Source organism: Papio anubis, chromosome 2 (genome assembly GCF_008728515.1).
Source record: "Papio anubis isolate 15944 chromosome 2, Panubis1.0, whole genome shotgun sequence".
Classification (NCBI taxonomy): domain Eukaryota; kingdom Metazoa; phylum Chordata; class Mammalia; order Primates; family Cercopithecidae; genus Papio; species Papio anubis.
In genome coordinates, this window is record NC_044977.1 from 42,515,302 (window position 1) to 42,541,809 (window position 26,508).

At 38.4% G+C, this 26,508-nt stretch overlaps 1 protein-coding gene and 1 non-coding gene across 2 annotated transcripts in view; one reads left to right on the forward strand and one right to left on the reverse strand.

The window, feature by feature from the left end:
- HSPBAP1 (HSPB1 associated protein 1) overlaps positions 1 to 26,508 on the reverse strand; it is a 48,413-nt gene that overhangs the window by 4,501 nt on the left and 17,404 nt on the right. The window contains exons 3-6 of the mRNA XM_003894013.4: positions 21,975 to 22,156; positions 12,499 to 12,635; positions 8,543 to 8,714; positions 5,865 to 5,948 (exon numbers count right to left, since the gene is read on the reverse strand). Of these exons, the coding sequence (XP_003894062.2) occupies positions 5,865 to 5,948; positions 8,543 to 8,714; positions 12,499 to 12,635; positions 21,975 to 22,156 (575 nt within the window). The remainder of the gene's footprint in view (positions 1 to 5,864; positions 5,949 to 8,542; positions 8,715 to 12,498; positions 12,636 to 21,974; positions 22,157 to 26,508) is intronic.
- Positions 3,362 to 3,465, forward strand: LOC116274049. The gene has a single exon (XR_004182528.1). It is a non-coding gene; the product is annotated as a small nucleolar RNA U13 (small nucleolar RNA).

Consider the following 26,508-nt stretch of genomic DNA (forward strand, 5'->3'; position numbering starts at 1 on the left):
AACAAATTAGAAAGGAAGAAGAAAAACTATCTTAATTTTCAGGTAATCTGAGAGATAACTGAAAATCCCAGAAGGTCAGTATAAAACTACCACAAAATAAAATAATTCAAATTAACACAAAAATCAATAGCTATCATATACACTAATAATATCCACTCAGAAGACAGAATGGAAGATAAGACCTTACCCTAGCAGCAAAAAAAGATGAAATATGGCAGTCCTTCCTTACCTGCAGTTTTGCTTTCTATGGTTTCAGTTACCCATGGGTAATCTCAGTCAGAAAATATTAAATGAAAAAATCCAGAAATAAACAATTTATAAGCTTTAAATTTCATGCAATTCTGAGTAGTGTGATGAAATCTCCCACCATTCCACTCTACACAGTACACATTACCTGCCTCTGAGTCACTCAGTAGTTAGCTCAGTGATCAGATCACTGTCGTGGTATTTGCAGGGCCTATATTCAAGGAACCCTTATTTTACTTGATAATGGCCCCACAGTACAAGAGTTGTGATGCTGGCAATTTGGATATGCCAAAGACAAGGCGTAAAGTGCTTCCTTTAAGTGAAAAGGTGAAAGTTCTCGACTTAAGGAGAGAAAAAACCAGCATGCTGAGGTTACTAAGGTCTATGGTAACAAATCTTCTATCTACAAAACTACGAAGAGAAAAAATTATGGTAGCTTTGCTATCACACCTCAGACTGCAAAAGCTGCAGCCACAGTGCATAAGTGCTTAGTTAAAATGGATTAAGTTTGCATCTTAGTTAAGACATTACATTTGTAGGTGGAAGGCATGAACAGAAAAGTGTTGACTGATCACAATCGGGTTTGGTAATATTCAGGGTTTCAGTAATCCACTGGGGTTCTTGGAATATATCCAAGGATAAGGAGATGCTACTGTGTTTAGGAATAAACATTTAAAAGAAATGTGCAAAGCTTATGTGAGGAAAACTTTAAAACACAGCTGTAAAAACAAAAACAAACAAAAAAACCTGGACTTGGATACGTGGAAAGGTACCTAATTTGTGGACAGGACAATTCAAAATCATAAGGCTCAGATAAAATTTAATATGGATTAAAAAATCAATAGGTTTTGGGTTTTTTTTTCTGATGCTAGACAAGCTGATTTTAAAGAACACATAAAAAAACAGAGGCAAGAATAGCCAGGAAAACCATGCAAAAAAAAGCAATGGTTAGTCCTACTGATTTTAAAACGTAAGACCTCACTAAATAAATAGGAAGAAAGACCAGTGGACAAAATAGACCCACATACGTTCAGATATCTAGTATATGATGAAACAGACATTTCAAATCATAAGGGAAAACAGACTAAAATAAATGATGGTCCTGACAATCCTATTATCATTTTGGAAAAGATAAAATTAGATCTCAACCTTATACTATATCCTAGTGAAAAACTTCCAAATGGATAAGAGATCTAAATGCAAAAAACATGAAACAATCTAACTTCTAACATAAAACATTGGTGAATTCCTTTATGACCTGGAAAAGGTCATATGACCTTGGTTTCTAATTATGACTCAAAAACAATAAAGTTCAACAACAGATTTTGTTGGTGAGGCTGTGGAGGAAACAAGTACTTTCATTTACTACTAATGGAAATGGAAAATGGCACAATCACAATGAAGCTGAATTTGGCAAAACCTAACAAAATTAAAGATACATTTACCCTATGACATGGCAAATCCAGTGTTAAGATCTTCCCCAAAGACACACTTCAACAAATATAAAACAACATATGCACAAGGTTATTCAGTAGCATTATTTGTAATTACAAAAGACTGGAAACAATGCAAACATCTATCCTTAAAGGAACTAATTAACAGTAGAGCACTCATATAATGAAGTACTAGACAGTGGTTGAAGAAAAATATGAATGTTTCTCTTTACTATTATGTAGTGAAATTCAGGATATTATTGTTGAAAAAAGCAAGGTGTGGAACACTATGGTTTATTACTTTCTGTGGAATAAAGGATAGAAAATAAAAAATATATTTGAATAAGTATATAAATAAGTAAGTATACAAAGATGTATTTATATGCTTATGCACTTTGTACATATAAGACTGTTTACATACTTATTTACATATATAAATATACGTATTCATTTACTTAATTTTATATATAGATATATGTTTACAAGAAACACTGAAAATGATAAACCAGAAATGAATAAAAATGGATCGCTATCAAGGTTGGGAAAAATGGAGTGGATGGAACAGGGATGAAAGGCAGACTTCCCTGAGTATAACTTTTAATATAGTTTTGACAAGTTAAATGTTCTACATATTCAAAATATTAAATTAGATCAAAATTTTAAAAAAGTAAATCCTAAAATTGAAAACGGAAACAAATGAACTTAACTAAATATCCAATTAGTAAAATAACCATAAATGAAAAGAAGTCCTTCACAATGACTCCTGAATAAAGGACTTTGTATCTATCCCTCTTAGTAATAGATACAGTCTAATAATAAAAAGAATTGCAAATAAATTTTAATTTTTACTGGCAAGTTTTATGGTTAGTAGTAATATTTCTATTTGAATTTTGGAAATACAAATTTGACATCTTTTTTTTTTTTTTTTTTTGAGATGGAGTGTTGCTCTGTCACCGGGCTGGAGTGCAACGGCGCGATCTCGGCTCACTGCAACCTCCGCCTCCTGGGTTCAAGTGATTTCCCTGCCTCAGCCTCCTGACTAGCTGGGACTACAGGCACGTGCCACCATGCCCGGCTAATTTTTTGTGTTTTTTTTTAGTAGAGATGGGGTTTCACCATGTTGTCCAGGATGGTCTCGATCTCCTCACCTTGTGATATGCCCGCCTCAGCCTCCCAAAGTGCAGAGATTACAGGTGTGAGCCACCGCCCCCAGCCTAATTGACATCTTAAAAAATATATTGCTGGATACAGCAAACAAATAAGTATATTGCTGGGTTTTTTGTTTGTTTGTTTGTTTTTTGTTTTTTTTGAGACGGAGACTCGCTCTGTTGCCAGGCCAGAGTGCAGTGACTTGATCTCGGCTCACTGCAACCTCCATCTCCTGGGTTCAAGCGATTCTCCTGCCTCAACCTCCTGAATAGCTGGGATTATAGGTGCGCCACCATGCCCAGTTAATTTTTGTATTTTTAGTAGAGATGGGGTTTCACCATGTTGGCCAGGATGGTCTTGATCTTTTGACCTCATGACCCGCCCACCTCGGCTCCCAAAGTGCTGAGATTACAGGCGTGAGCCACCATGCCCGGCTTTATGTTACTGTTTTTAAGGACCCAGATTTTCAGTGTAAGAGAAGAGATAAAAATACAGAAACAAATAAGAAAAAATTCTATCATGTCAAACTTGAATTACTTTTATAGTTCAAAAGTCTGATGATTGGGTGTCATGCTCATGTGTGAGACATGCCTCCCTTAAGCCTTGTTATGATGTCAGCACATTACCTGTCTAGATATATTTTTTAAACACGTGAATTAGAAATATATCAATATCTATCAATCAATCAATCAATCAATCATCTATCTCACATTCTAGCTACATCACTGAAAGAGCCTAGAAACAGTGACACCCAGGAGCAATGAACAGCTTTGGAGCTGAGATCTCAGTTTCTAAAGGCCATTCCCTACAAAAAGAACTGTGGCTACCTGGAGAAATCATAGACTTCCAAGTTTGGGGCACTAAAGAAAAAAGGGTATCCTGAGATATCTTCCTGTGCCAGAAAGCCAGGATACACTCAAAGTCTAATTAATGGGGACACATCAAAAGGGCACAGGCCAGCTTGAAGTTTCACTAAAAGGACAGATAAGACCCAAATTTAAAATTATCTTGTCAAGCTGGAATGCTCAACCAAACCAACATGATGAAAATTAACAGGGATGACTGTGAAATACTGGATTTAGAATTAAAATCAGCTTCATAGGTACAGGATAGGATTCAACCTGCCTGACAGCAGATCATCTGAAAAAAAGCACCAACATTTTAGAGTTGAATATGAAACTAAAGTGAAATGAGATTACTAAAAAAACTAACCCAATATTACAAGCAGCACTGGAAATATTTAGGATGGAGATCATATGGGGTAGAAATCTTATACTCTACCAAATAAGGCCCACTGATATTTAGTTTTAGGCACTATATATGAAGAGAACTATTCTAGACATAATAACTCTCCCTCCTCCTCATAGCAATTTCTACTTTTTAAACACCTCCCATATGCCATGCACTATATTAGATGTTTTTACAATGTGTTCTCCAATTTAACCTCACAACCACTCTACTGAGGTGGGTTCAATTATAATCCTCATTTTACAAGAAAATGGAGGCTTGAAGAGATTAAGTAACTATCTATGTTAGATAGCTAACAAAGGTAACTTGTATCTTAAAGTTGCCTGATTCCAAAGTCTGTGGCCAGAATGGTAAAAAGTCTGGAAAAAGGAAAAAGTCACATAAAAACACCCCATTAAAGACAGTAAGAGTTTTTGAGCATGGAAGAAGAAAAGATTATGGAAACACTTGGAGGTATTTTCAAATATTTTAAAAAGATGACAGCTCTATTCTTTAACAAGTGAACTTCCTTGGGAGGTGAAGCACCTGTCAGGGCTATTGTAGATACGACTTTGGCATTGGGAGTGGAAGTTCCCCATGGATTCTACCTTAACGTCTGCTGCAACTCCAGTTCAGCATGCTATAGGCAAGATTTCTGTTATGTTACTGATCTCCTGCCATACCTCTCACCTAAGCCTCAAGGGCTACAACTCTTGTCTAAGCCCACACAATATAGCTTTGTTACAATATTCCTTCTGTTCCACTGATTCCAAAGCCATTCCTATTACCAAAGGATAGGAAAAACTAGACTAGGGAGAGGATGCGGCTGTCAAACAGAGCAGAGAGATGCAATCCAGGCTTCAGGTCAAGGAGAGCAGAGATGCAGTCAGGGCCTCTGGTTAAAAAGAGCCAGCTGCAATTATGGCCCCAGTTGAAGAGACAGACTTGAGCATAACAAGCAGCTATTCTAATTGTCAAACAGAGCAGGCAACCAGGATTAAGCATAACACATAGCAAGGAAAGGCCTCTGGCAGAAATGAAATGATAAAAATCTAGCACTGAAAGAAAGACTCCGCTTTGAGAATACATAGAAGCCAAGACAGAATTCTGCAATTAGTAATGACCTTGAACCAAGAAGCAGGTATTGGCCGGGCGCGGTGGCTCAAGCCTGTAATCCCAGCACTTTGGGAGGCCAAGACGGGCGGATCACGAGGTCAGGAGATTGAGACCATCCTGGCTAACACGGCGAAACCCCGTCTCTACTAAAAAATACAAAAAACTAGCCGGGCGAGGTGACAGGCACTTGTAGTTCCAGCTACTCGGGAGGCTGAGGCAGGAGAATGACGTAAACCCGGGAGGCGGAGCTTGCAGTGAGCTGAGATGCAGCCACTGCACTCCAGCCTGGGCGACAGAGTGAGACTCCGTCTCAAAAAAAAAAAAAAAAAGAAGCAGGTATTTCCAGCCCAGACAGTATGGAAGAGGAGTGGCAACAAGGGACACGTATCGGCAAATCTGGCCAGACCCAACACAATTTTCCTAACAACACTGGTCAAGGGAAAGGACCCTGCCTGCCAGCATCAGGCCCATTCTGTGTACTTAAAGAGAGTGGCACACCACTAAAATTCCAATTTCCAACCTAAACATCCATTAACAGAGGACAGAATGCATAAGTTATAGTGCACTGCAACAAAAAAATACTGAAGCATTGGTTAAAAAAATTAATTACCAAGTTGTACAGCCAGACCTTATACATCTTTTAAAAGCATGATCTGCACTTACTTAAAAAAACGAAACGAAATGAAAAAGTACCAGTTCAATCCATGAGTTTATACTGACAGTGACAGGATCAATGGATTCTACATAATGCCACCAGTGTCTGGGAACGAACAGAACCTGAAAACCAAACAAAGAATGGTTAGCACAAGAACAGGACATTTCATTTTTATGTCAGACTCAGACCCTAATTGAGGCTGCTAGGAAAAAAAGGAACACAAATGAATTCACAATAATATTGCTGGAGAAAAGCGAAGGAAAAAAACCCCGCAATCCTTTTTTCCTTTTACTCCTTTTTTATTGACAAGTTCACATGTTCTACAAAGGATACTGCCAGCATCTCTATTCTCTTTAATCCTGGGCCTTCTTCGTCTGCGCCTAAATCTTAGTACATGATTCTGAGATTCTAATTTTTCCTCCTTTCCATCACAAAATAGTTGCATGCATTCTGAGAAAGGGCATAGGTAAAACGCATAGGACATGGCTTCTGTATTCTCACAGTTCGAAATCTAGCCAATGAGAAGATAAAGTAAAGAAAGGTGGCATTATAGAAGCGGTAAATTAGAAGAAAATGATGTTTGAGAATTTCAGAGGTAGGTGAAACAGGCATGAACTAGGGAGGTCAGGGGCAACATGGATGGAGGAAGTGTGATTTGAACCCGGGCTAGGAGAGAATTCAGACTGAGAAAAGAATGAAGACATGCCAGGAAGGATAAGAGGTACAGGAGAGGGAGGTAGGACTATAGAGGATAGCAAGTAGGTCAGTCTTACTATCACAGAGGGAATAATGGGAGATAAGGTAGGGGAATTAGTTTAGGGACAGTGGACTTCAAAATAAGAATTTAGATTTTATCTGGTAGGCATTAGGAGTCACTGAGAAATTCTAAGTAGGGGGATGGTTAAAATAGTGGTATCGGGAGAGTCTGAGAAGGACAGCAGATATTTGCAAAGGCCCACTTATTAAATGTTAAAATATAAATAGGAAGGTATAATAAACAAAAGCAATGGGCAGAGTCAAGAAGGATGGCATCTATCCAGACTCAGTATGAGATTTCCTATTGAGAGCAGAGCAGATGGAGATGATATGAAGCTTTTGGGCTTCAGGTTTAGGAAACTACTGGTATTTGCTATGAACAAGGCAGGACTGGGAAACAGAAAGATCCTTTCAGGAAAACTGGAAACTATGAAAGTCCACTTGACAGTCACAAGTAGGTTATGCATGTCCTATCAGAGTAAAGTTTCAGTAAAGTGGTGAGAGAAAGAGCTGGGTTTGAGTGGATTAAAGAACGGACAGGAGGTAAGGAAAACTGATACAATGAACAAAACCAGTCATTCAAATTTGGCTATTAAAGACAGAAGAGAAAATGATTGGCAACCACTTCACACTCTCTGGAATGGCTGTAAACATAATGATAAAAAAGAAAAACAAGTGTTGGGAAAGATGTGAAGAAACTGGAACCCTCATACAATGCTGGTGGGAATGTAAAATAGTACAGTTGCTATGGAAAACAGTTTGACAACTCCTCAAAAAGTTAAACAGAGGGTTACCATGTAACCCAGCAATTCTACTCCTAGGTATACCCAAGAGTATTGAAAACATATGTGTACATATGAAGACATATGTACACACAAAACTTGTACATGAATGTTCAAAGCAGCATTACTTATAATAGCCAACAAAGCAGAAACAACCCAAATGTCCATCAACTGATGAATGGATAAACAAAATGTTATATGGCCACACAATGGAATATTATTAAGCCATAAAAAAGAAATGAAGTGCTAGTAACATTCTACAATGTGGATGACCCTTAAATACATTATGCTGTGTGAAAGAAGTCAGACACAGAAGGCCCTGTATCATAATATTGCACCACGTGAAATGTCCACAATGGGCAAATCTACAGAGATAGAAAAAGATTAGTTGCTGTCAGGGGCTGTGGGGAGAGGTGAATGCTGAGTGACTAACAGGTTGAGGCAACTCAGTGAAGTGAAATTGTTTGAGTTGATAATGCTTGAGTGAAGGAAGCAGGAAAAGAGTGAGTGAGACGGGTACAATGGAAGGGAGAGGGATAATCAAGAGAATAAAGTCTCTTTAAGTGACTAAGAAAACCTTTCAAATTATTAATGAAATATCAGACAGCAAGCGCCAATGTTGAAAAGGAAATTTTCCTCACTGGGAAGCAGCACTATGTACAATATCTTTGGAAATGTTTCAGAGTTAGTAATTTATGAAAACAACATCCATTCTTGCTTAAAAGCAAACATTCTCAGTTCCTTCTGCCCCTGTTGGCCCACACCTGGATGCATTCCGACCTGTGTTTACGTGTCTGGGTTCAGTTCTATCATAATTGAACAGATATTAACTGTGATTAAATGTTCCAGAGATGCTCAAGTACCCATGCCTTGAACATTTTCTCCTGACCTAAATGAAAATGACTCTGTAGACTGTCTTCCTCCAAAGTCCATTCTCCTCTTTACCAATAGGAGGAGCTGTGTTCCCTCTTGCCATTTCCTTTCCAGGACCTGTGAAGCAGAGGTGTACCCGTCTGAAGCCTACAGCTGGGGCGGCTACCTTCCAACAGCAGAGCAGAGGGAAGGAAGCCATTCTCATTTGTACTGCGCGGGGAGGGGAAGCACACAGCATAAGGACTTGAGAGAGTTACAGCTGTGATGTCCCCTGGCAGGTCATTCAAGTTTTAAAGCCTTATTACCTGTCCTGGGCTCAGTGTAACCATATGTCTTTGAGCTTTCTGGAACTGAGGAAAACGCTTTAAATCAGGATTGACAACATTGATTTTACTGAACACACTAGATTCTTCATAAGGGATTCTAGTTGGATAAAGGAAAGGAGTATCTTCAGGAGGAAAGAGATGCCATCGTTTCCTAATTAAAAAAAAAAAAAAAAGAAAAAAGATACAAGTTAGTACTCTGATCTTAAGACAAAACATGTAAGAAGGCAAAAGCTAAGTGTTCATTTTCACTCATTTAAATTCGATCCCTAAGGGAATACAAGCACCATCAGTGGTCACCTGGCCATCTCTGACTCAGCGCTAGAATCGCTCTGCAGATACTGGGTGGAAGGCTGTGTAGCAACTAAGGGGCTGCCTCATGGATGTCTCAGGACACCGTGAGGCAGCCTCTTACATTGCTGGGACAGAATCTAGTTCGTAAGATCATTCTTTCTTATCTCAAATCAAAGTCTGCCTTCTCATAGTTTTCATCCCTGACTCTAGAGCTATTCACAATAACCCCCACCCTTTCAAATATCTGTATTCTTATCTTATTCAGAGCAAACACTCATAGTTCCATCCACCAAATAGTTTCCAGACTTCTCCCTGTTTGGGTTATAAATTCCTTAAGTTAAACATTTGTTAAGTTAATCCATTAGGGAGTGGACATGCACAAATAACACCACATAAATAAAGCAGTATAATGTGGGAATTTTCAAAAACAAAACTGTCAAATGTTTCTCACTTAAAACAGTTTTGAAAATGGAGGTAATACATTCTAACTCACAAAACACTAGACACACCTATGCTTTATGCCAATAGGGGGAAGACATCTGACGCAAAAGCAAGGGAAGTATGAGAAAAAAAAAGAGACCTAGACATCTAGATGTTTAGATGGGGAGGCAAAGAGAAAAGAGGGAAAAACCTAGTTCTGAGAGAAGAAGCCCAAAGCCCTCTAGTGACCCCTTGCAGTTGTTAGAGTGGGGCCATCAAGTCCTTTCAGAACCAAGAAACAGGGGCTGCTGTTTTCGAACTAAGTAGTATATACTGAAGTCTTATTTTGCTTTAGAAATTTGAAGGTTTTATAGAAATAATGAAATGCTTTACTCTTCAGTAAACATTTACATTCAGGCCATGTGTGGTGGCTCACTGCCTGTAACCTCAGCACTTTGGGAGGCCAAGGCAGAAGGATTGCTTGAGGCCAGGATAGAGACTAGCCTTGGAGCCTGGGAAACATAGCAGTACCTCATCCCTATAAAAATTTTTCTGAAAAAATTAGCCAGGTGTGATGGTGTGTGCCTGTAGTCCTAGCTACTCAGGAGGCTGAGGTGGGAGGATTGTTTGAGCCCAGGAGTTTTGAGGAAGCAGTGAGCTATGACTGTGCCACTGCACTCCAGCCTGGGTGACAAAGCAAGACCATGTATCTAAAAAAAAAAAAAAAATTCATTTCGGAGCTATAAGGCAGTCTATCAGTTTACACAGTCATCAGTTTAAAAACCATTGAGGTTCAAAAGCTGTTTGCCCAATCTTAAAGCTTTAATTTAATTTAAGCTTTAAGAGCTGCTCCATTCCACTGTATTAGTTTGAAAGCAGTTTTCAGTATCGATATGCTTCGAATGTTAGAGTTGGAAGGGCTCTGAAGAGATCATCAGTCTAATTTCATTTTCAAAGTAGTGGCAGAAAGACTCAGAGCTTGCTCAGTGTCACTCACTGGCGTGGTGGTAGATTCAGAACGAGGTCACAGATCTCTTGGCTTCTCCAGATCCCAGTTCCTTCCCCTGCACCATAGCAATATTTCCCAAAGGAATAGCCATAATGATAACCATCCCATCCAATCTGCTTTGTTTGGCTTAAAAAATGTAAAATGCATGAATCCTTCTATCAGAAAAGGTATTCAATCACCATGCGATCTCCTGCTTTAAAAACCTCTCATGCTTCTGGATGCTGAAAGAACAGAGAGTAACAGTGTTTGCCTGGAAGTCAAGACACTGGGGACTCAACCTACCTGCCTTTCTGGTCTACTCCCTCTGTCTCCAATGCACAACATATACTGGACAAATTAAGGGGTCCTCTCTACCCCATGCTTTCTCAGGGTTCCTCTGCCCTTCCCATCTGGGTCTTTCAAGCACTTATCTATCCTTCAAGGCCCACCACAAATGGCAGCTCCTCTGTGAAATCTTCCCTGATCTTTCCAACAGGAACATGACCTCTTCTACTTCTCAGTCCTACAGCTCTGTGAAACCTTCCTCTAGAGCATGGGCATTCTGCCTTGTATCACGGCTGTCTGTCGGCTCGCCTGCAATCTGGTTGTGAGCTCTCCCACGGTAGAGATGGTGTATTACTCCCTCACCTCTGTACCTACTGTAACACATGGTCCCTGTACAGAAGGATACTCAATGGGTATTTACGAAAGCTATTTTATTATTCCAGAGTTATATAAGGCCAGAAAATGTCTTATTACAAAGTTAAAAAAAAGTGATATTAACTTTATATCATAGAAAGAATTCAGGTATTTTTTGATAATGTTTTTCCAACTTGAATTTCTCTGGCTTGTTTCCCCATTCAGAACACATGGACAGCAGCTACTTAAAATGTTATCTCTTACCAAGTTTAAGGTTTTAGCCTGTTAACTCCACAAAGGTTGAGACCACACTCATTTGATTGACTCTTGCATCCACAGCGTGTAGCTATGTACCTGACACATTCTGTGCCCTTTAATAAAGATGAAATGCATCAGAGAGTGGATAACTTCTACCATTCTGTAATTTTCAGAATTCTTCACATGTGAAATGTATCCACAGACATACTGACTGTTTCTCCTGAACCTATTCACAATTCTTTTCACATCTAATAGGTCTGAGAACTTGTCCATGGCCTTTTCTGTTTTACTCTCTGTGCTGCCCTGTAAATATCCCACATGACCAGGAGAAAAGACTGGGGCATCATTAATTAGGGGAAAATAAGGCTGCACATACATCTGAGTACATCCTCCAAGTGGCATAAATACTTAAGACTCTCGTAGAACTCCAGAAACCAGAAGCACTGCCTATCCCTTCTAGAGTCCACAGATAGATGGAGACAAAAACTGACCTAAGGTAACAATACGCTGTATTGTGTCAGGTAGGCACAAACTAAAATTTAGAGTTTAAAGGGTCCAGTATTTTTCAAATCAAGATCGCTGGCATCCCTTGGAGGGGAGCTTGAGGGCAACAGTGGAGCCTCTTCCTTTCAACAAACTGCTCTGCTCTTATTTATTTAGATTTGGAGAAAGGGTGTTCCCATTTTAAAATAAAAGTTTGAAAACTACAAACTCATGTAAAAAAGAAAAGCTAAGCATAGGCTGGGCATAGTGACTCACACCAGGACTTTGAGAGGCCAAGGCAGGAGGATGGCTTGAGGCCAGAAATTCAAGACTAGCTTGAGCAACGTAGAAAGACTCCATCTCTAAACAAAATTTTTTAAAAATTAGCTGGGCATAGTGGCACACACCTGTAGTCCTAGGTACTTGGGAGGCTGAGGCAGGAGGATGGCTTGAGGTCTAGGAGTTAGGATCACGCATGGCACTCCAGCCTGGGCAACAGAGCAAGACTCTGTCTCAAATGTCTCTAATTTACAAAAAAAAAAAAAAAAAAAACAAAAACCAAGCAGAGAGCTGTCTAGCTGACCTGGGAGTGGAATCCCAGAATTCTACAATCAACTCTCTGAAGACAATCCTGATCACGGCAAAGCACTCGCCTGTAAACCACCATTTTAACTGTTCTCATTTCACAGAGGAGAAACCAAAACCAGAGGTTAAGAGATCTGCCCCAATCATGAGGCAGGCTGACAGAATGGGGCTGGGACTACACCTTGGGGTACTGCCCTATTCTCTCTGCCACCCCTGATGCATGCATGCATAGGTGCACACACACACACACACACATACACACACACATTACCTTCCTTGTACCTGGAATACCAAGTTACAACCATAGGAGTCCAGATGACAGGGTGTGTGGGCTCCCAAGGAGCCAATCCACAATGTACTTTCCTGTCCATTTCTTCCAGGAAACCCGAAGTCAGACCATTTCACATCCTGTTTTGAAATAAAGTTGCAATCCATCAAGAACTAACCAACTTCTCTGTATGGTAATGTTGCCCATTTTCACTTGCACATCTGTTATTTGGCAGTTAGAATATTCTGTTATGGAAAATGCTACAGATGGAAGAGGTTAGGTTTCCAGGGCAGTTCAAGAAATCTTTCTAGCCAATAACATATTTGAATAACCACACTAATAGTAATCATTCAACAAATATTTACTGACTACTTACAACATGCCAGGCACTGTTCTGGAAGCTTGTAATGAATCAATGAACAAAAGAGACAAAATGCCCACTCAGATGAAGCTTACATTTTAGAGTTGGAAACAGACAGGATTCTGCTGATATTTAGGGAAAGTGTGTTTTGGGCAGTTAGAACAGTGAATACAGTGGAAACGTCATTATTTCAAATATCTCAGAGACACAACCGAGGAAGTCAGAAATCCTTATTCCCTCTAAGCAGTGCATATATTTGTGTATATATGCAACTTACTAACTTTGTGTACTTCAATGACCACATAAAAGAAGCCTTCTCCTACATTAGTGGGGTTACTTAAAACTATCAATGCTGGAGCCTTAGCTCATACCTACTAGATCAGTCTTCAGGTGAGGGTGTCAAGGTACATCTTTTGAAATATACATCCATGGATGGCTTTCAATATACTCCCCAAAGTCATGAACTTCTTAAGTGCAATGATCTTTAAAACAGAGACAGCACAGTGCTCTGGACTTAGACTCTTCATATGCCTGGTTCTGTGGGCAAATCCTGCCCAAGTCAACTACTGGGAAAAGCCTATACTTTTAGAAGCCGACAGTGCATTTGCAGCACAGAAAAATAGGGTCACACATAAACCGAAATCCATGTGATTAAACAGATTTATAAGCTAGAAAAGAAAAAGAACATACTAGTGAACCAGGCATGATGGTTCTGCCTTATTTTTATTTTACTCACAAAATTTTCCTTTTGGTTTTAAAAAACAAAAGCAAAGAAAAAAACCCCACTTCTATGTGCAGAACATCATTCTCAATGCTGACATTCCTTTTATCAGTAACTGCAGTCCAAATTTTCTATTTTTAGAGGGAAAACATTAACAGCTGTATTCAAAGAGAAAGGATTTTAAAGAGAAATTTAATGGATGGTTTTGAGGAAGACTAGAAAGGGCACTTTTTTTTCATTTTTGTTTTGAGTGATGAAAATGGTTGAATACGTGCACATAACTAATGTCTGACATAGAAGGGGGAATTTTTGCAAGGTCAGCACCACTGTAAATGCATATGGCTCACATGTGGCAGTTCCAGTGGGTGGTAAAAATCCTGTTCTCTCTGCATATAGCCTATAACCTCCATACTGGGAGCTTACCCCTGTTTTCTCAATGCCTAACTTAGTACCAGGCTCAGGGTTAGACCTTGGAACACACTGGCTGCTTGGAAGGGAAAGAAGAATCCACTGACTTATGATGGTTAAAATAGTTCAGGCCAATGACATTTTTGAGCATACACCTGGTGTGATGCTGGGTGCTGGGGATACAAAAATTAATGTAACACAGGCCAACCCTTCAAATCTAATAATGGGCGATAATCCTATAAACAGAGCTTTTCAACATGATGTAACAAGTGCTCTGACACAAATATGCAGGAAATGCTTTAAGATCACAGCAGGAGAGCCCTGTACCCAAGCAGGGAGCTTAGGGGAGGCTTCCAATTAACCTGGTCCTTGTTGAACAATTTACCACACCTCAGTCTGAAGAATTTAACTAAAGGTAGCTGAAAGCCATTCAGTATAAAAAGGAAAAAAGAGACTTGTCTTAGCTAAGAAGAGACAGGTTATGTGATTCTTAATCTTATAGATACGTCCCTGCAGGAATCTAATGAATACCAAAGCCCCTTCTCCTCAGAAAAAGCACACATGAAATTTCATATATACTTTCAAAGAAGTGACAGACCAACCCCACATGAAAAACCCTGTTCTAGAGCCCTGCTTTGGAAAGAATCACTGAAGAAAGATTTTTCTACAGGGTGAGGTTACTGTATGAGAAACTGAGGAGAGGCTTCCCTGGCCTCTTGTCTAACAGTAATGACTTGAAAAACAAAACTGTCAGCCAGGTGTGGTGGCTCATGCCTGTAATTCCAGCAATCTGGGAGGCTGAGGTGGGAGGACTGCCTGGGTCCACGAGTTCAAGACCAGCGAGGGCAATGTTTGGTGAGGCTCTGTCTCTACAAAAACTTTTTTTTAACAAATTGGCTGGGCGTGGTGGCATGCACCTGTGGTCCCAGCTACTCAGGAGGCTGAGGAGGGAGGATCATTTGAGCTTGGGAGGTTAAGGCTGCAGTGAGCTGTTTGCACCACAGCACTCCAGCCTGAGTGCCTGAGTGACAGAGCAAGACCTTGTCTCAAAAAAAAAAAAAAAAAAAAAAAAAAAAGCAAAATTGTCAGTGTAAAAATAGACAGCATTGAGAGTTGGGATTCTCTGCCCAAGTAAGTTTAGCTACTTATGGGTAGTCAAATGTCTGAAGTCAATGTGGGCCCAGGAATCTGTCTTGAGTCTTGCTAGAAACAGGAGGCCCTGTTTGGGTGCTACATCTGTAAAACCAAAAAGGGTGATCAGTAGGGTGATCTGTCCTGGAGTCTACTCACACATACCTCAAGAGTTGGAAAAATCTTTAAAAATCATCTATTCTCAGAAAGTTCTATTCTACACCATCCCTGAAAAGAGCAAAAGTAGCTAGCTTGGGAGGGAAAGTAGCTAGCTGGTTGACCACTTACTACAAAATCAGTATCTACTTCCTGGTAGCTTACAGAGGAGGATCCTAGGTTTGCTTTCTATAACTAAAGAGAACAAGTTTATTTCCTGCCAAAAATTGCTATTTTTAAGTTATCAGAAAGACTGTCCAGCTTCTCCTTTATTTTTTTTAACCTAGATGCAGCAGCATTAACTTTTCCTTCCAATTGCTCTTCTCTCAATTTCCTTTATTTGTCAACAGGCCTAAAGCCTGGCTCCCAAACTGAACCCCAGACACAGTCTACACAGAACCTGTATCCATGGAATTGTAACATTCCATGACCCGGACATCATACCATTAATGCACTGACAGACGGCACTTTTCTTTTTAAGCAACTAAATTATACCAAGGCTAATATTGGGCCTCCCTGTCTCTTACTTGCAGACTGTTGCTTAGCATATCTCTTCAGCCTTGACTTATAGTCAAGGACTAGCCTAATATTTCCTAATTTTCCTTGTGATTTACTATTTGACTTATGGATTATTTAGAAGTTTAAGGTTTAATTTCAAATATTTGGGGATTTTTCAGCTATCTTTTTGTCATGAATTTTTAATTTAATTCTGTTGTGGTGAGAGAACATACTTTGTATGACTTAAATCCTTTTAAATTATTGAAACTTGTTTTATGGCCCAGAATATAATCAATCTTGATAAAGGTTCCATGTGCACTTGGAAATAATGTGTTTTCTGTTGTTGGGTGGAGTGTTTTATAAATGTCAATGAAATCAAGTGGATTGTTCAAGTCTTCTGTGTCCTTACTGATTTTCTGTATATTTGTTTTACCCACTATAGAGACAGAGGTATTGAAATCCCCCTGCTATAATTGTATATTTGTGTTTTTCTCACTTTAGATTCGTCAGTTTTGTTCATGTATTTTGAAACTGTTATTGGGTTCATACACATTTGGGATTATTATGTCCGCTTGGTGAATTGACCTTTTATTGTGATAAAATGACCCTCTCTACCTTGGGTTTCCTTGTTTTGATGTTAACTATGTCTGTCTCCTCCTTTGAATAGTATTGGCATGAAAAAGGAGTGCTTACTATATGATTCCATTTCTACGAAATTCTAGAACTGCCAAACTAACCTGCAGTGACAGAAAGTACTACATCAGTGGTGTCTGAGAATGAGGGTGTAGGGAGAGACAGGTTATGAAGGGACACTGGGAAACTTTTGGACATGATCAAAATGTTTGTCATCTTGAATGTGGTGATAATTTCTTGGGTGTATGTATATGTAAAACTTAATCAAACTGTTCACCTTAAATATATGCTGTTTATTATATATCAGTTATACCCCAATAAAGTTGTGTGTGTATTTTTTTAATACAATGCTATTAGTACACTTTGATCCCACTGTCTCAACACTAGCAGTTTTGTTCACCATTGCATTTGTACCATCAGTGCAAATGTCAACACTGTGAAATAAGCAAATATCATCTTAGAAGTATTATGAAAATAATTTTGATCTCAAAGATCCTCTGAAAGGTTGTCAGGGACCCCCAGGGGTCTATGGGCCACTCTGGTTTACAACATCACAACTGTAATTACTCTATGTTCTTCTGTTCTGACTCCTCCTCTAAGTAATTCTAAAACAGTTTCTTATGAAAATACATTTTAAGTCATACTCCAGATTAAAATTAAAATACTTTAATCATGTTCACAAATGTTTTATAACTTAAAATTATATAAGGATAGCATTTAAGACCCTCCCAAGTATGGCTGACGCCACCTGTCTGCTCTGCGTAAGGCCCTGTCCAGTCTCCTCACTGACCTATGCTCTCTCTTACCTCCTGGCCTCTGCTCATGCCCCTTTCAATTTCTGCCTGTTAAAGTTCTATGTTTTAGGACCTGGCTCAGGTTCAGCCTTGGCTATGAAACCTTCTCAACCACTTGTACCCATATCCATCTGTCCCTTGCCTTCCTTCCTATATGTTTTATTTGGATTACTATTTAAATAGTAAGTGACACAGAGCGTTTGTGTCCTCCTGTTCCTTTAACAATATTGTAAGCTCTTTGGGCTATATTTTATAATTTTTTACTCCTGTAAACTGCTAACATACTGCTGAATACATAATAGGTATTTGAATGATTACATAAGTGGATTTTTTCCTACTCTTACCATTTCTTGTTTTGATATTTCTCTGGGTCTTTAGGACCCCTCAGAGAATGTTTTGACTTAAACCCCTAGCTTCACCTTTGTCAAATTCTCTGCGGCTTCTAGTTAATCAGTGTAGCATTTGTCAGCCTTGGTAAGAAATTCTTAATCTCCCTGGCTCTCTACTAGTTTTGTAAGTTTTTACTTACAGCCTCTACTTGAAGTTTCCTCCTATTAACTCTTTTCTTCCACAAATTAAATTTATCTATGAAAAATATGCATATTGATAAATATATTGGTATGATTGGAAAATATCCTGTAGCCTCAAGACGGCCTAAAAGTATGATTTTGACACTTAACTGACTTTTGTGTATAGCAAATAAAATTAATCTTATTATTTTTTAGTTATACATCATATCACTGACTAATCTAAATAAAGCACTTGTTTTGAACATTTTGTTCTCCACTTTCCTAGAAAGGTAGGGAATTTGTGACAGTACAAAACAAAATTTCTTTCTTTCAGACTCATTAGGTAAGAATGACAGGTTTTACCTTTTGCAATTATCAGTAAGTATCATTATAATTGAAGTTATTAAGAATCAACATGTAATAAAAGGAATTTTGCCCCAAGAATGCTTCTCAGGTAGATTCCATTTGACATTGTGATTTCAATTGGCTACTGAAGGTCAGGAGCCTTGTTAAGTCACCAGGTCACAGATTCCCAAAATATAGTAGATGGAAGAATAGTTGTAACATGTCTTGGACTTTAAAACATAGCTATGAGAGCATGTTGAAATTGAGGCAGGTGATTTGATAATGAATAATGGCATCTGATGGCCAGCGATGCTTTCTGATGAGACAAGTTGGAATGTAAGAATTAAGGTGTTTATCGAGCCTATCAGTGGGTAGAGAGTTAATTACCTCTTTTCTGTTTATGTACCTAAGGTAATTTTTCTAAGGAAAAAGAAACTCAGACAATTGCTAATGTACAATGTCAATTTAAGGGGCTGTTTGAAATTTGGATTGAAATATTTATCCTTTGTAAGTTTTGGAGAGTAATTATAATTAATTATATTATTTTAAAAGTTATATTTTGGGCTGGGCATGATGGCTCATGCCTGCAATCCCAGCACTTTGGGAGGCTGAGCAAGCAGATCACTTGAGTTCAGGAGTTCGAGACCAGCCTGGTCAACATGGTGAAACACCATTTCTACTAAAAATCTAAAATTTAGCCAGGCACGGTGTATACTCCCAGCTACTCGGGAGGCCGACGCGGGAGAATTGCTTGAACCTAGGAGGTGGAGGTTGCAGTGAGCCAAGATCATGTGATTGCACTCCAGCCTGGGTGACAGAGTCAGACTCTGTCTCAAAAAAAAAGAAAAAGAAATACATGAGCCTGAAAGCTTCCTAAGACTTTTTTCTGATAAGAACAGTGGTATTAACAAACATGACTTTTTGAATAATGAAATGTATCAAGTATACTGAAAATGTGTCAACATTTGGAAGATCTACATAATTCAGTAAACCAATATTTTCCAAATGGTCCATGATAACATTACATAAGATCCATTCTGCGCAAGACAGACCAATGGATTTTATTACAAGGGTATAGAGTTCATTCATTATAGGTTCAGATTTTATATTGCAACTAATGAGCCTTTAAGAAACTACCCCTCATCAAGTGTGGTGTGGTATAAAAACAATCCACAATTATCTGAAAAGGCTGTTATTAATAAATACTCCTCCCTTTTTCAGTTTCATATGTGTGTGAGGCAAAATTTTCTTCATATACTTTAAACAAACCAACAAATTGCAATAGCTTGAATGGAGAAGCAGAGAATCCAGCTGTCTTCTTACAGCCAGACATCAAGGAGACATGCCAAAATGTACAACAATCCATCCCTCTGATGACACTGAAAATTTTTTTAATATAGTTATTTTCTTAAAAATATTATTATGTTAACATATAGTGGGTTGTGTCATTTTAAATAAATTAATAAACATTTTTAAAATGTACCCATTTTAATGCTTAACTACCCACCATTTTATGACAGATATAAGAAAGCTTGAAACAGCAAGTAATAAGACTTGGTAGCTGAATGAATTAAACCGACATAGGTACCTGTGATGTAAGAAGACTTGGTGCCCAGAAAATTTCGAGACAAAAGGTGATATAATCCTAATGGATGTGGTTATTCATAGCAGAATTAATTGCCATAATATGAGCTGACAGAAAACTCATTCAACTCAAAATATCAGATTTTATAAGGGCTCAGTTAGAATTCCAGCACATTGCCAAAAAGACTGCCCTTTATATCTGCACTTAATGGACAGGTCACATACTGCTCAGTGCTGCCTTGCCTGGGATTAGACAGAACTACTAATGGGGTCAGATCAAAGACTCATCCAAGGCAGAGTGAGCCTAGACTCAGGACAGAGAGTCCCAACGGGACTGAATGTATGCACACCCTCTGTAGGCACAGTAGTCATTAAAGCTCTGGAGTAGCTAAAGCTCTGAAAGTAGACTATTTGGGTTACCCCTTCGTAGTTGTATAATCTTAGAAAAGGTTTACTTAACCTCTTTGGGTCTCATTTTTCTTAAAATGGGGATAATTATTAAATCATAGAGTTACTTTGAGGATTATAAATGTAAAACATTAGAAAAATTCCCCCCAAAAGTAAGTACTTGATCAATGTTACTATTAAGCAATATTTTACCTGAAATATGGAGTAAAGTACTAGTCTGATTTACAGAGTGGTGGGGGGTGAGTATGAGAAACATAACAAAACACTTTTAAAGTTAACTATGAAAACTGTAAGTTCCATAATTAAAGAACCATAAGGTGATCACAATTAAGGTTGTAAGAAAAAACATCTACCTTAAAATTATCATTTAAAAATAAGTAAATAGTACATTTGGTATTCACTTTGAATTCAGAGTCATTTACTGAGTGTTTTTAAAACCTATGCATTTCTTTCATGGGTAAGAGAATGAAAATACATTCTCAACTAACAACGACAGGCTGGGTGCAGTGGCTCATGCCTGTAATCCCAGCACTTTGGGAGGCCTAGGTTGGTGGATCACTTGAAGTCGGGAGTTCGAGACCACCCTGGCCAACACGGTGAAACCCTGTCTCTACAAAACCATACAAAAATTAGCTGGGTGTGGTGGCAGGCACCTGTAATCCCAGCTACCAGGGTTAGCGGGTGGGCGGTGGCTGTGGCAGGAGAATTGCTTGAACCTGGGAGGCAGAGGTTGCAGGGAGTTGAAATTGCACCACTGCATTCCAGCCTGGGTGACAGAGACTCCATCTCAAAACAACAATGACAACAACAACAACAACAAAACTATGGGGCAAGGTGACACATTTTTCCTTTTTTTAATATAAAAAAGCAAAATTAAGCCAGGCACAGTGGCACATTCCTATACTTTCAGCAACTCGGGAGGCTGAGATGGGAGGATCTATTATAATACCTATGTTAACATCAGCATTTACATCTTGACTCAACATAAAAAAGAAAAATATACACTGAATGGAAAATTACTGAGGAGCCAAAGAACTATCAGCCTATGAGAGCCAAGTCCAGAGAGTGGGTGGTGGCAGAGAGGAAAAGAGGTGAACAGCCTGCAGGGATGGTGAAATATTTCTCTCCACAAAGAAGGGGCAGGAAGAAGGACTCTGGAGCCTTGGCCTGAGTGGGGGCAAGGCAGAGTCCTCCAAACAGCTTCTGGAATGGCTCCCATTCCTGCCCCACACCTAAGACACACATGGAAACAAGAGCAGAGAGTTTGCAAAATTATCTCACAAAATAAACTGCCAGTTTAAGGTAGAAAACATTTAAAAGAAAAGAGGATATGGTAGTCTAGAAACTCTGTTGTCAGTTATGTCAACATACGGCAAAGAACTTCCATAATTTTACTTCTGCAAGTCACTCCCACACTTCTACACGGCTTCCGCTACCAAATACTGGGAGCCAAGTGTTCTCTGCCTCAGGCCATGAACTGCCAGATAAAACAGCTGTCCAAAACCCCTAGAGCAGGTAGAAATTGCAGCAGCAGCCTGGTCACAGCCCAGGGAATGCTCCTTCACAGAATCGGCTTTATGCTTTCATCTGCCTCACTGACGCGACAAGAACTTACATGGAGGTCAGGAGGCAATGAAGTTTTACATACAATCTATGCTTCTAACATACTCCAAACCGACTCAAGCACTGTTTAAAAGCAAAGGAGGGTGTATAGGAAGTTTGGGAGTAGGAAAACAAGGAAGCCTGCTCATCTGTGTGAGCCAAATGGTACACTTCTCTTCAGCAAACTTTCGGTTTGAGTGGGTGAAATATCCAGGACTCATGGCGATTACTTATGAGAGAAAAAGGCAGAGAAGGTGCCAGGGAGATTCTAATTTGTGTGTTCTCAAAAACAAATTCCTACCAAGATTAGAAGGAAGGTTCTGACTTACCTGGAAAATATCTGTCTTGTCTTCAAATAGACTGACAAAATATTTATAGTCAGCATAAGCCCAGAACTTGGAATGGTCATAATCTCTAAATGGTCCAGAAATACTAGACTGGTCACAGTTCCAGGTCAGAAACTCTTCGAGTGTAGCTTCTACATAACTACATGTAGTTTCAAACTGAGGAACTGCAATGTAAGAGAATGCAACTTTAAATGTATAATGAACACATTTCCTAATTATTGTTGTTTTTTAAAAAATAAAGATGATTTCAACCAAAACATTAACTTTGAAGACTAACTAAAAATTCGTTTTGAGCCAGGTGTGGTGGTGTATGCCTGTAATCCTAGTTTCTCTGGAGGTTGAGGCAGGAAGACGGCTTGAGTCCAGGAATTTGAGACCAGTCTGTGCAACAGAGCAAAACCTCATCTCCAAAAAAAAAATTAATTAAAAAATTTAAAAATTAATTTGTACTTGTTACATAATTAGAGCCATTTATAAAATTCACAATACTCAGGATTAAACATAAAAGTATAAAGCACAGTTTTAACCTTAAGATTAAAGACTACCCTATGAGTAGATTTAGTAATCCAAACTTGAGGATTTAGTAAATAAAAACTTGAGGCACCATATAGTTAAATGCAAAATTTTATGCTGCTGACACTTGGAAAAGGCAAAGATCACTAGAGATGAGGGTTGATCAGGAAAGCTTCAAGAAAAGGTATCTTATCTGTCCACAGTGGCTTGCTATTATGGGTGTGACCCCAGTGAGTCAAGATTGGAGTCTCGGATTGACACAGACTATTCTTCTAAAAGAATGATGAAATTAATTTTATTTTTGCAACTTAAATGAACATAGGAAGTTAATATTTAAGAAATCTGATTATGACTTCCTTTACAAAACATGAAATCTTTTCAAGATGTGATATAGATCAGTTAGCACAGTGCTTGACACAGCAGATTTCAGTAAATGTTCACCACTATTTTTTATTTTTTGTTTTTGTTTTGAGATAGGGTCTTGCTCGTCATACAGGCTGGAATGCAGTGGTGTAATCTCGACTCACTGCAACTTCTGCCTCCCGGGTTCAAGCGATCCTCCCGCCTCAGCCTCTAAAGTAGCTAGGACTAGAGGCATGTGCCACCATGCCTGGCTAATTTTTGTACTTTTTAGTAGAGATGGGGTTTCGCCATGTTGGCCAGGCTGATCTTGAACTCCTGGCCTCAAGTGATCTGCCCGCCTGGGCCTCCCAAAGTGCTGGGATTACAGGCGTGAGCCACCGTGCCCAGACAATGTTAGGCACTATTATTAGTACTTCTTATCCATTCATATATTTACTTGGAACCCTTTAAAAGTCAGCTGAATCAGTAGCAAGAAGAATATGAATATTCTTCTTTCAACGGCTTTTATCTTTTCTCTATGTTTCTGCCTGTAACTGCTTAGAATTATCCAATCATCTTTTTCCTTTCTCTTCTTTTTCCTAAGCCACAGAATGGCAGAGAGGTAATAGAGACAGGGTGTATGTCAACGAATCATCCTAATTCATCCACTTTAACTTGTCACCTCACTTTGAGAAGCAGGAGAACTTAACTAGGGCACATTTATCTAAAAGATTAAAATATACATATTCAAGAACTATTTAAATTTTAACAATTTTTGTAAAGCACTTAGTGCCTGGCACATAGTAAACAATCAATATACATAAACTCTTAACATATCAACATTGGCCAGGCATAGTGGCACATGCCTATAATCTCAGCGCTTTGGGAGGCCAAGGTGGGAGGACTGCTTGAGCCCAGGAGTTTGAGATTAGCCCAGGCAACACGGTGAAACCCTGTCTCTATAAAAAATACAAAAAAATTAGCCAGGTGTGGTAGTATGTGCCTGGAGTTCCAGCTATTCAGGCAGCTGAGGCGGGAGGATCACTTGAGCCCTGGAGGTTGAGGCTGCAGTGAGTAAAGACTGTGCCACTGCACTCCAGCCTGGGTGACAGTGAGATCCTGTCTCAAAACAAAAACAAAAACAAAACAAAAAAATTACCAACTTCATCAAAAATTTATCATAAAAGCACAGAAGTACATAAAGTTTAATTCTGACAAACAAAAGTGCATGTGGCAAGAAAGCTGTATGACTCTGGGAAATAGGAGTCATTTCTAAAAGATTTAAGTAACTCCACCGTAAGTCTAAACATATTATACCGTCTTAGGAGTTTTCACTTCCTAGAATTCAATCCAACTGAATACTAAAGCCATTAAATGAGCTACTTGCCCCTGGGGTGGACTAAGCAGGACTTTTCTGTTGAGGCCAGTTATCTCAGGCAAGCCTGATTTGCAGCCCCCAGAACCTGGCCTCATTAGAAGACTTCATTTTCTGTTATAGCAAGCTCTGCACGTTAAAAAATGTTAAATCTAAAAATGTAAAAATTACATATGAGAACTGTTACTGTCAGGGGAAAATTATCATGAATGGAATGAATGAAAATGACAGATCTTTTCATTTCCATAATGATTTCAAAATATAATTTTTTCACTCTTTCCTGGTAGTAGCATCATCAAAGGTACTGCTCTGATTTTGTTATAATGACAATTTCTTTCTGGGTAGTACAGTTGTTATTCTTAGTTTGTCTTATGCAATGAAATTATTCCTTTCTAATTTTACCAAGATTCTTTCATTTAATGTTGAAGTAGTCTAGGCAACTATAATGTTCATCCTACTTACTGTAAAGTACTAGGTAAGAAGCGCAACTGAGGTCAGGATTTGGCAGTAGTGTACAAGCTGAGCTTGCTTTTAATTATTATAAAAAGGGGTCCTAAAATAGTTTTTGCACAACAGGATAACAACTATTTCTCCATTTTGTTAAACTTTCATCATTTTACAAGTAAGAAATAATACATGATGCCTAAACTCTAAACAGGTCTTTTGATCACTCTATCCCCCTGCTTTCAGATGTTCAGGGTTATTTCTACAACTGCTTGCCAAATTTACTGCCAACTGAGATACAACACTGCCACTGAGCACGTATCTTGGGAAACAAATCTGATCCAAAATGCTATGTGATGTTCTCTATCTGCTTCCTAAAATAAACTAAGGAACACATGATATTCAAAAATGCCAATTATTAACACTTCTATTTCAAGTATTCTAGAAAAATTCTAACCAAGACCTAAGACCTAAAACAGAAATAAGAAATATACTCAACAGAGAGGAAACAAAGTTATCCTTACTTTTAAAATCATATGCCTGTCTAACTAGAAAACCCACAAAACAACACAAAACTACCTAGGCTAATTAGTAGGTGCACACAATATAAACACACAGAAACAAATGGCTTTCCTCTATGAGCAATCACAACCAGTTAGAAAACTAACAGGCAAAAATAGTTCCTTCATAACAGCTATAACAAATTTACAATATTTTAAGGAATCTGTAGACCTATATAAAAACTATAAATCACTTTACTGAGACCCAAATAGACTTCGTAAGTAAAGATAACATGTTCCTGTGTAGGAAGATACAGTATTATAACAATGGGATTAATTAATTATAAAGCTTAATCAATTTTCATTTGAAATTCCAACAGGTTTCTTTACAGTGAGAACTTTGTGTAACTCTAAAGTTCATTTAGATATATAAAATTCAATAATATCTAAGAAAAAAGAGTAATTAGGGAGGATGAATTGTATATTCAAATATTAAAATACATACCAGTACTAAAAGCATGTTTTAAAACTGTTTTACTGGCCCCCAAACTGGTAGCTTAATATGTGGCCCAAAAACTGATGCTGGAATATACAAGAATATAGTAATATAATAAAGGTGATTTCCAAAGTCAGTAGGGTAAAAAAGAAATATTCAGTAAATGGTATTGGAATAAAATTTCCAAATTTAGCTATTTGTATAAAAAAATTCATTGAATACCATATAACAAAATAAGTAAGAAATGGATAGTTAAATGTAAAAAAGAAATCATTAATCAATTAGAAAAAAACTATTAGAATATTTCTCTATTTTCAGGATAAAGAAGGAATTTCTAAAGTTAAATGAAAATAAAAATGTTAATAAAGCATTATTTGATTATATAAAAATATAAAACTGTGAAGCTAAAATGAGAAAGCAAACAATAACTAGGAAGCTTATTAGTTAACAACACAATCTTCTTTTTTTTCATCTGTTTTACTTATTTTTTTTTATTTCTAGAGGCAGGGTCTCAGTCTGTTGCCCAGGCTGGTGGGCAGTGGCGTGGTCAGAACTTTGAACTGCTGGGCTTAAGCAATCCTCCTGCCTCAGCTTCCTGAGCAGCTAAGACTACAGGTGTGCACCATCACACCCAGCTACTTAAAACAATTTTTTTTTTGTAGAGACAGGGTCTTGCTATGTTGCCCAGGCTGTTCTGGAACTCCCAGCCTCAAGTGATCCTTCTTTCTAGGCCTCCTACAGTGCTGGGATTATAGGTGTGAGTAGCTGTGCCATGCCACAATCTTCATAATATATAAAGAATTCAAAAAAATTTTTAAACCCTAAAATCCCAATAAGGAAATAGTC